At 33.8% G+C, this 11,301-nt stretch overlaps 1 protein-coding gene across 1 annotated transcript; it reads left to right on the plus strand.

The window, feature by feature from the left end:
• The first annotated feature begins 1,658 nt into the window (after positions 1–1,658).
• LOC145910183 (suppressor of tumorigenicity 7 protein homolog) lies at positions 1,659–11,098 on the plus strand. Its single transcript, XM_082997217.1, has 15 exons — positions 1,659–1,886; positions 2,393–2,475; positions 4,801–4,933; positions 6,884–6,938; positions 7,004–7,119; positions 8,599–8,677; positions 8,742–8,796; positions 8,858–8,957; positions 9,011–9,108; positions 9,706–9,820; positions 9,891–10,066; positions 10,124–10,274; positions 10,326–10,418; positions 10,509–10,657; positions 10,710–11,098. The coding sequence occupies exons 1-15, from the start codon at positions 1,691–1,693 to the stop codon at positions 10,803–10,805; spliced, it is 1,695 nt and encodes a 564-aa protein (XP_082853343.1). The 5' UTR covers positions 1,659–1,690; the 3' UTR covers positions 10,806–11,098.
• The last annotated feature ends 203 nt before the right edge of the window (positions 11,099–11,301 follow it).

Consider the following 11,301-nt stretch of genomic DNA (forward strand, 5'->3'; position numbering starts at 1 on the left):
ATTTTTCATTTTGCGTAAAGTGTTACTTATGCGTGACGAAAAGAGTTTCCATTCCATGTTTTAGTATTCTATGGCTACACATAGCGGAACATACTTGCACATAGCGACACATAGCGGCACATAGTATATCTTCATGAGTCACCGACCACAGGAATTGTTGTGGGCAACAAGCAAATCACTCAGTATAGGTATTAATGTTGATGGCCTTCAAAACTTGATTTTGGGTATTTAATACTGATTATGCCTATAGTGTCGTGTTTATGTATGTACATTGTTTTTTATGTACGTATATATTTTTTTCGATTTGTTAGTCTCCTCGGTGACATGGTGGTGATCAACGGGCTACAGATATATGAACATTATGATTTTGATTTATGTTGTTGATTTCTGGTGTTCGTTTTCCGGCAGTGGTTTCTACAATACCTTGAAAATCTCAGAAATAATTTTGCAGAAAAACGTGTGTAGATATGGACACGTGTATTGCATATATTTTGCACTTGGTTTGGCAATTTTTTGAAAAACTTTGTAGTTGTATCTGTCTCACAGTATATTCGTGGTCGGCAGGTCGGCGTTGTAACTAACTTTCCATTCGTTGTTAGCTGAAGTCCTCGCTCCAGACACTGTGCTTGCAAGTTTGTGTGTCGTTTCCGATTTCGGCTATGCGGCTGGTATTTTTTTTGCATTTTATTAATTGTTCCAAACATTTGTTTCTAGAAAACATTAAAAGGTTGTCAACTCGTTTGTTTTGTTTCTTCAAAATAAAAAAAAATAAAAGCACTTTAAAACTCTGCGAAAGGCCTATCTTCATACATGTTTGTGTTAGCAATAGATCCAATCCGGAAACAAGAGGCCCTAAACTTATATTTGTCTGTTGGTGCTGCGAATACAGTTTGCCTGGCGTTGTGGAAGTTGTTGGCCAAGACATTCTTTTCTTGTAACATGTTTAATTTATTTGCAAAATAAATCATTGTGGAATTAGTTACGTTACTCAGTGGGACGTTTTGTGTGCCATGAGATAGGTTAGCTGGCAAACATATTGTCAGGAGAAACATATATTAACCTGGTAAAAAACAGTGTAGGTTATATTTTCATACATATTTTTGTTGCGCCTTGTTTGAGTCGGACTGTCAATAGATAAAGGTTCGGTGTTTGCCGCTTTACTAGCATTGTCGTTCTAGGTCAGATAGCGCATTAAATAAAACTAAAAACTCTTTGATATGATCATTATGTTTGTAACAAGTCACTACTTTATTAAAGGAATGGATTCATTTCATGTTGTTGATTTTGGGGGCTCGTTTTTAAGGTTTTACGAAAGTTTGTTAAATTGATTTTCCAGGGGAAAAATATATTTTCCGTATAACTGTTGTAAAGTGATAGCCGAATAAAGATATGTTGATATTTCACAGAGAAAAAACTGCTTTATGATTACCTAGAAATGTTTTCAAACAAATTCTTCACTTTATTCTGCAAAAAATTCGTCGAAATCGAAAAAGGAACGGCAAAGTTGTGTGCGTTACAATTTTGTCGACGGGAAAAAGGTTTTTTCGTTTTCTGCTTTCGTTGCTCTAAATAAAGTTTTTAGTAATTATTGTCTTTTTTAAGTAATTGTTGGCTCACCTGAAGCTTAAGTCTTCTTTATTGTGAAATATTCTAGAAGTAGATGTTGCTTTAATCATGGTAATTTTTAGGAATGGCTATTTTCTCTGAGTTTGTTGAACAAATTCACGTTCTTCTTGTATTTATGTGGACTATAATCAAAGGATTTTTTGGGGGACTGCCGATATATTGGTCGTGGAACTATCTTTGGGGCATCTGGTTATTTTTGGTTATATTTTTGATTTATTTTCTGCGTGGACCTTTAAAGTTAGTTGAAAACTTTGGTGCAAGTAAGTAACTTTATACTACTAAATTATTGCATCAAGCTAAGCACAAAATACATATGAAATCATTTAAACCACTTGCTAGTGGTTCAGATGTTGACTGTAAATAACACTTAAGAATTACAAACAAAATAGGCCCATGCGAACTTATGAATATGCCAGACCAACGTTTCCCAAAGTGAGCCAGATTGGAGAGTTTGTAATTTGCAATAAGGACTTTTTTCAGTGAACGTGCAGACAAACATTTTTCGTATGTTAATGTATTGTGAGTAAATTGGCACCCCTGTGAACAACATCTACTGTTTATACTATGTTTGGATGATGGCTTATTCGTGTTAGTTGCATGAAAAAAGTTGTCAAAAAATGGATTTCTCTGCACTTATAAAGCGATGTAGTTCCCACAAATAAAAGTCATGTACTTCTGAACTTGTTATTATGGTTAAATTATAAATATAGGTAAAGATTGTAAATTTGATGTTCAAGCTGTAATGAGATTTTTCATTTTATTACAGTGAGTGTTTTTGTGAGTTCGCTCACTCCAAAGTTTTATGTTGCTCTTACTGGAACTTCTTCACTGCTGTCAGGAATAATTTTGGTGGGTAACTTTGCTTTGTCTCAAAAATGTGATTTCAGGCTGACATGTAAATCCTAGTTTTTTTTTAATTAAAAATTTATCATATAACCAGGTTACCGTTTTGGTTTATTTTTTGATGTCTTGGAAAATATAAACGTACATACCTATTTTCAAGAACACACTCATGTTCGATTTGTGTGCTCACTGTGTCATTAAGTTGGTTTGTTGAATAATTTCATTTGTAACTACTTTTCTTGATGTTAAGCAGAAGTTTTCATCTAAGATTTTCATTTCAAACTATGGAAGTAATAAAAATAAATTACAATGGCCAGTTTAAGCACTATGAGTTTTTTTTTGTGGACATAAAAGAAAATTTTTGGTTGTCATAAAGGGTTTGTTTGAACCATCATTGGTGTTTTAGTGGAAGAACATATATTTTTTTGTGAAAAACAGACGAAAATTAAAATAAATGTTTGGCTACATTTAAGTTTTGTTAGAATCATATCAAACAATTATACCTCTTGTAACAGTTGTAATTGAATTATAGCAAAAGTAAATAACCTACAAGTCTGTAGTTTTTAAATATGCTTGTTGTTGATGAGTAGTTGACCAATGAATATACAAACGGTTGTTTCAAAAGCAACAATTACCATGCAGTGGCGCAACTGGTGAAAATTAAGGAAGACAGGCAGGGGTTATGCAAAGGGAAGAGGCCAATTTGTTTCTTTGCAATTGCAATATCATTAGTTGTAATCGAGCTTTGCAAAATACTGATGCCTGTTTGTGTTAATCGCTTAATAAATATGTTTTTATGAATGTTTTACACACCTTTGCCACAAACCAAAGCGTGCATTTACAATAAAACGTGAGCACCACACTTTTCTTTGCCCTTGCCATAAAAGGACTTGCACTGATTAGAAAAACAGGCTTGATTGAATAAGAACTTGGCCCAACCCACGGGAAAAAGGTTCGTCCCTTAAGATAACAAACAATGCTACATTTTAGTCAACAATTCTATGTGTTTGAAAACAATGGCAATTTTTGAAAAGGGACATTTTCTAAATAGACATTAAACATTTTTTTTTCCTAAAAGGTCACTTCAGATGGCAATTCACCAGAGTCAAAAGGGGTGTGAAACCAATACCGTAACTGTGCCGTGTTATGCAAAGTGGATCATTGTTTAGTGTACAAACTAGGACATATCATTGTTATGCAACCGAAACCCGAATGTTATTACTCGTGTTGACCACTTGACATAGACAATAAAGGATGCCAACATTTGAACCAAACAAACTGCTGCGAAGTCGAACACTTGCTAATGTAGTTTAATTTGTTTTGTTGCAATATTAGATAGCAACTGCTATGTGCCAGTTTGGATCTCTGTTCATCGTTAATGCGGCCTTTTCGGCTAATACATGGCATGCAATAAAATTCTGGAACAGTTTTGTGATGGCGTCACAATACATTTTCCCCCCTTGAAATATGAAAACTAGGTGCCTATGGGTATATATATTGCTATTATTTTCGATTAATTTAATAAACTGAAATATTCATGTTAATGATGTTGTATTGTGATCAAAAACATTCATTATTACATCAATCCCTAAACCATGTGTAGGGTTAAATAAAGTTGGTTACCACTGGCTATGTGGTAGAATTATTTAAGCTAAAAATTGCCAAATTGCAAGCCGTTTTATATTATGCCTTTATTGCATTTTGAATATCACCACAGTATCGCTTCTATTTTACAAAAAAAAACAACCTGAGGCAAACAAGCAAATTGCAAGCCATTTTAAAAAAACAAAACAGTAACTAAAAATAAGTAGCTTGTGCTTAGTTGATGCAAATTTGCTTGTTTGCCTCCGTTTTTTTTTTGTAAAATAGAAGCGTTACTGTGGTGATATTCAAAATGCAATAAAGGCATAATATATTGGTACTAACTATCAACACTTATTAAGATACGAATGAAGTACAACATAGTATAACAATACATACTTCATTTGTCTCCAAGCAGAGATGCAATTTGTAACTTTTAGGGGTGTCGCCTGAATTAAGTTAGAATGATTCTTGCCCCAAGTCAATTGAAAAGATTGTTATATGTGTGTCATTATTTTTCAATTGTTACACATGTTAAAATTCATGTATATAAATAAGAAATTCGCAACCAAGGAAAGTAATACTGCTTGCAGGAAAATTATAAACCGATCTTACTCTGCAGTACAAATTGAAATTTGGATTTGGATAGTTTGGGATTCAAATCCTCCATATTTATTATTTTGAATTGCCCATCTCTAAATATGGTTCTTGTAAGTTTCCAGGTGATCAGTCTACCTATTTATTTTTCAGGTCTTTGAATGGTGGTATTTTAGAAAATATGGGACTTCATTCATAGAACAAGTATCTGTCAATCATTTGGGTCCACTATTAGGAGGTGATGAAACTGAACCAAGCTCACAAACAACAAATGAAAATAAGCAGAGTAAGTGATTCCTAACAAATTTTTGTGAACACAAACCTGACAAGGTGTGTTTCAAAAGGCTTGTATTGGGTAGCTGGGTTTTGTTTTGTGTCATTTGTCTGTCACTAACCCATTTTTTTTAGAAATGTCACAAAAAATAAAAGCCGTTTCGGACACAATGTCCCAAAGGAAATTGGCTGATTATTCAAGTTGCTTACATTTTTGCGAACGAAAGTATTATACCGTAAATAACCAAAATAAATTGAACATGTCCTACATTTTTGCTGGCATTTCGGTTATTTGACAGAAATTTTTTGTGAAAAAAAAACCAGTTGGATAGTGACTACTTGCAAGTCTCAAAGTATATTTATACATTCTTATGGTGCTTTTATGTTTCTTCACCTGAGCAATATTTTAACCCAGAGTAAATGAAATTTTGCCAGTTAAAATGACCTGGATAGCACACAAAAATTTTACCATCAATAAAACTGCTCATGAAGTTACCATTGAATTGTTATGATCTAGTCCACATTTTGTCAAAAAAGTATTTTCATTATAAGCCTCCAATGTTTTTTCTTCAATGAATTATCATTCAAAATTTGTTAATTATTTGATATGACACTAGAACTCGGTTAATTGGGATTCTTTTTTTGTTTGGAATTCGAAAAGTTCCAAAGATGTTGTTTTTTCATAAATGTGGCCAAAAGAAAAAAGGGGGAAATTGTGGCGATCATGGGGCTGGAATGGGAAGTGATTCCCAGAATTGTTTGATTAGACCTTTAGTAATTTGATTTTTCTGGAAACCGATATTAGGTGATAATACTAGTCCAGAATCTACCAAAAATATTTTTAAATATTTTATTTTCATGGGTGATGAGGTCCACAAACTTGACTAAATTATTTTTGCGATGAGAAACCCTGCAAAAAGCACTGCAACTGTGTTTCCAACCTTAGCAGTGATTGCACAAAAGGCATATTGGCAAAGTGAATGAAACGCACGTTGCAGTGTTGTAGAGAATAATGCAGTTAAGCAAAGTTCTAACCACAGGTAGTTGTTATGATCCACCTTGTAACTGAAATGTGGTTTGAGTACTAATTCAAGGTTGTAGCAGGATAATCTACACATATTTGGATAATAAGATAACGTAAAAAGAGGAAGTTTAAATCCGGATTTGGTGAATGTACTTCCAACTCTGTTCAATAGGCAAGTTCCAGATAAATTGAATCTGGATTGATTTCTACTGTATAACATAATCTGTTGGACCTTTAAACTAAGCTCAATAATGCAGAAATCTATTGAAAATTGTTAACAAAACATGGAGGTATATATGGCTACATGTAGTTTATACATCGCCATGTTATTGGGCGGTAATGTGATATTTCAAAAACTACTTAGTTAATTTTAATGAAATTTGGAATTTTGAGGTCCTTCCTGTATGTCCGAATGCAGTTTGGCAAGGGAATTAAGGCGAGCATAAAATACGTTCTATTGTGTGTCGCGCAAGTCTGTCTTGTAATGCTTTGGATCTCATTATAATGATTCTTGGCGGTTTGATTTTGAAATCTCGATAGCCGGGATGTGCATTGTTGCCTAAAACTCGCTGAGATACAACTGCATCATTCCGCAACAATTGGTTTTGTTCTCCCTTTTTTGTTATTGTTCGACAAATGCACATGCACATAAGCCACCTAAAAGTCATGTGTTTTTGTCAACGCAGATTGGCTGATATATTACATAAATTACTTTAATGCACACTACTTGTTTTTATTGAATATACCCAGTAAATGTCCAAAAATATTCAAAAAGACCAACATATTTTCTTGCACTTCGGACATTTGTCAGAAATTTTCTCCATTTAAATAAATAAAACACAAAGGCAAAAAGGGTTGGTTTACTCTATTTTATTGAAATTCAAGATGAATAATTTAACATTCTTAGAAATATAACACATTTAAAAATTTATTTTACAGAATGTAAAGTATGGAGAAATCCTTTGAACTTATTGCGAGGTTCTGAATACAACAGGTATTGGACAATCTTTTTGGTATGTTTTTTTGCATGTATGTATATATATGTAAGTTTATTGTCAGATATTTGTGGGTAACTGGATTGGAACCACTAACTTATTATGACATGAATTTGTCTGCACAAGACCATCAAACGTTTTTCACATGTGACACTGACCATCTGAGACAAGCTGATAGTAGTGAGTATCCAAGAAATCAAGCTTTTAAGATTATCTGCATTATTACACTAAATTGTTTTCCTTGTTTGACCAAAACAATTGCTGTGACTTGTGACCTTCTGATGGGGGGTACCGCCATATGGGGGGGTTGTCTAACTAACCGTTGAGCAACTAATTTTGTTGCCATTGTGTAGCGAAATGTTGGAGCCAACACAAAATCGCAAAGGAATGAACTTTTTGTGATTCAATGCTTCACAAACCCAACCCCCATTTTTTTTAGCCTTGGTGTCAGCCAAAACAATTGTATGCAACTAGTTTTGACCAGAGTCTGCAGGTAAGAAGCAGGACCACAAAATTTTGGGGGGATTTTTCTGATTTTGTGTTGTAATCTAAGGGTAATTGTGGTCGAGCATTGCAAAATACAAACACCAGTGTTGGTGCGATTCGTCACATAAAATAGTGGCTTCCTGACTTGCTCAATTGCGAACACATGCGAGTTTTTGTGGTATTACTTACGCCGTAGTATTATTACTACTACTTTGAAAGAAAGGCTTAAATATATTTGTCACCCAAGGAGTTCAAATGTGGGCTTACGTTTACAAGAAAACATGCAACTAAAAACTATTTTGCATGCGGTGGCCTTGCAAGCACTAACAGTTTTTTAAACATGCGTAATATTGGCAACATGTTCAACAACTACACTAATTGACTTTACACACGGGAAAACTGCTGGCCATTGCAACACCGTGACCACTATAAAATACATTTCATCCTTAAACTGACGAAAAATGACATTTTTTTCGAAACAATGCAACATGTTGGGTAACAATGCTCCCTGTTTGGAAACAATGGCTAGTGCAAGCATAATGCGTTTTTAGGTCAACGTTGAGGAAGTTTCTGGTTTTCACGTGGATTTCGGCAAAAAAAATTACGACGGCGTCCGTTTAGTTATCAAATAAACAAAAAAATATTTTACAAAGGGAGGGTTTTTTTATAAGTAAACTGTCTAATTATATTGCATTTAGCTCACTTAATTTGAAGTTGTAAAACTGATATTATGATTTTGTATTGTACAGCCTATGGATAACGTTCACAAAAGCAATGTTGTACAAACTAACAACCTGATTTGTTTAAAACAACAAACATGTAGTTGCCAATATGTAACATAGAAAACATTTTCGGTTAAAGCAATCTTTTTTATTTACTCTTTTTTGCAGTTTATTTTTTTGAATTTTTTCATTTAACGATAAATATTTTGGTCACTCCAAATATAATCCACAAACTACTTCATTCTATAACCAAAGGTTTTGTCGTCAGTTTGTTCATTCCATGTAAGATTTTAGAACCACAAACAAAAAGGCATTTTTTGTGATTTAACTTTTAACCACATCTCCAATCAATTGTGCAGGTATTTAAATGTTATAAACATTTGGTACATACAATTAAAAAAACCTTCCTCAGAAAAATGCAGCATTATAAAAAGCATGTTGTTACTTTTAGTTATGCAAAAAGCTTGGCGAGAACGTAACCCAAAATCTCGAATTAAAGCAGCACACCTTGCTCTTGAAGAAGACACAGAGTATGTTTTTTACAGTAACTTCTTGTTACAAAATGTTCTTTAAACCTTTTTTTGTTTGAATTAGCTGTTCTACTGGATACATTTTACTAGCTGAGGAAGAAGCAACTACCATACAGCAGGTGACAAAAACTCGTGTATACACCAAATGATTAATATTTGTTTATAAACTGTTATATTTAGGCTGAAAAAATGTTCAAAAAGGCCTTGAAATCAGGTGAAACTATTTATCGAAAAAGTCAGACGTTACAGCACCACAGCAACATACATGAAGCTGAACATCGTTAGTCTTTTTTAATGGTAAAATTATACTTGTTAATTACTTCTGTATTTCAGGTCGTGACACAAATGTTTTAGTATATGTAAAAAGAAGATTGGCAATGTGTGCCAGGAAATTGGCAAAAACCAAGGAAGCTGTTAAGATTATGCGAGATGTGAGTTTAAAATTATTGTATCATAAACTCTTTTCCTAGTTTATTTTGTTAATCGCAAAAAAGTTTGGGTTACAAAATCAAGTTATCTTAATAAACTTGTTATGACTGTGTCGCTACGTGGCATCATCTTGCTATTCTTTACATAAAACAATCCAAATTTAATGTGTTTTTTTTAAGTGGGTATACTCTAAAACAAATGTGTATCATAGTAAGCACTGACCATTTTTAAATATCTTGACAATAAATATCTATTTGCAATGATACATTAGGTTTGTGTAAGACACAGGCAAATTGTGCACCATTCTGTTACTGTATCAAACATTATCTGAAAACTACCTATATTTGGAACTTCTTTTCAGTTTATTATATCAAACGGTTTCTATGCACACAACAGAAAACTGTTGCTGCAAGTTTACATAGTAGCATACTATAATGTTAACTTCTCACACAGTTCCACTCTCAATTCTAAACCATTAATTCTAGAAACACTTTATATCCAACACCACAAACCATCACTTAACCTAGTTGGTAGCTCCAGATCACTCTGCCTCTTTAACACCTAGGTCCTCACTGCTGTCACATCTTTTACTTTGTTAGTTGATGAAAGAATTTCCACTTTTAAATGAGCTGAACATTCATGAAAACCTTTTGGAAGCTTTGTTGGAACTTCAGGCATATTCAGATGCCCAGGCTTTACTGTACAAGTATGATGGTAATACAATTTGCTTAGATCTTGTTATGCACCTGATCTAAAGTAATATAACATGAAACTATATTTTTAGACATTAGTCTTCCAAAATCAGCCACTATTTGTTACACTGCTGCCCTGCTCAAGGCTAGAGCTGTTTGTGACAAGTTTTCTCTTGAGGTTGCTACAAAAAGGGGATTATCCACTGCAGAAATGAGTGCTGTGGAAGCTATACATCGGGCTGTTGAATTTAACCCACATGTACCAAAGGTGAACCAATCAAAGAGATTTATGATGTTTGTGCGTAAGTTAGCTGCTGTTTTATAGTATTTACTGGAAATGAAAAATCTTATTTTGCCACCTGAGCATATATTAAAGCGTGGTGATTCAGAAGCAATTGCATACTCGTTTTATCATTTGCCACATTGGAAAAATGTTGATGGTGCTCTGAATCTTTTGCATTGTACATGGGAAGGAAGTACGAAAAATACAAGTGATTTAAACAATTGTTTAAACAAGATTTTTTCAGCATTTCGAATGATACCTTATCCTTTGGAAAAAGGTCATCTTTTTTATCCATATCCAAATTGTACAGAAAGTGCAGATCGGGAGCTTCTTCCAAGTAAGTTTTGCGGGTCATTTAATCATGTATCTGTCTGACCACACACCACTCAAGACGTTGGACTAAAAATAGCAAAATTGGTTGTTGCAGGTTTTCACTATGTGTCTGTATATCCTAAAAAGGAATGGCCATTTTTCATTGTATTTGTTGGGTGTCTTTGCTCATTTACTGCCATGCTTGCCATTTTAACCCATCAATATCCAGATTCCATGATAATAATTGCACATGGAATTAGTGAGGTAAGTTTTCTGTATATAAGTATGAGTTTCTTGTCTACAATTTTTTTTTTAGTTTTTGGGAATTTTGATTCAACCAATTGCTTTTGTGTTGGAGAAAATAGATGGATTCATGCCAACATCACTGTGGCACGTACTGACCAGAATTTAAGTCTCTCGAATAAAGTCTTCTTTACTTGAAGTAATAATGTGTTACTTTAGCTCGTGCATGTGTTACAAGTAGGGCACTTAGGTTTCATGAAACAAATATTGAAAATAAACTTAAAGCCGACTGATAAAAGGAATACTTTGCGGTAGTAAAATAATGCCGAAGACGACGCTAAAACTTGTTGGAAAGCTCCAGTACCTTGCATAAATACCAATTGCACTGCACACTTTTTGCATATTTGGGGAAACTTCCATCTATTTGCACAACCAAAGCTTGCATTTGGATTACAAATTTTGCTGTCCGAATGTATAAATTGAACTATTTGCTTTAGTACACACTGCACTTGTAATCTAAAGGCGTAATCAGCCGTCATTATGTCCTGAGCATTAATTTTAAGGATAACTGCAACATTCACCGATTACATCAGATTTTTAACACGCTGCGTTTGGGATACTCGCAGAGGCCGTAGGAGAGCAAAACACGAGGCAAACAGAATATT

This window comes from Ascidia mentula, chromosome 1, assembly GCF_947561715.1.
Source record: "Ascidia mentula chromosome 1, kaAscMent1.1, whole genome shotgun sequence".
Classification (NCBI taxonomy): Eukaryota; Metazoa; Chordata; class Ascidiacea; order Phlebobranchia; family Ascidiidae; genus Ascidia; species Ascidia mentula.

What these genes read in the sequence shown, in the direction of transcription:
- LOC145910183 (XM_082997217.1), top strand. Translation starts at nt 1,691, where the DNA reads ATGGCTATTTTCTCTGAGTTTGTTGAACAAATTCACGTTCTTCTTGTA. An exon ending in AACAAATGAAAATAAGCAGA is followed by an intron (nt 4,934 to 6,883) that starts GTAAGTGATTCC and finishes TTTATTTTACAG; the next exon opens with AATGTAAAGTATGGAGAAAT. An exon ending in TTGCACATGGAATTAGTGAG is followed by an intron (nt 10,658 to 10,709) that starts GTAAGTTTTCTG and finishes TTTTTTTTTTAG; the next exon opens with TTTTTGGGAATTTTGATTCA.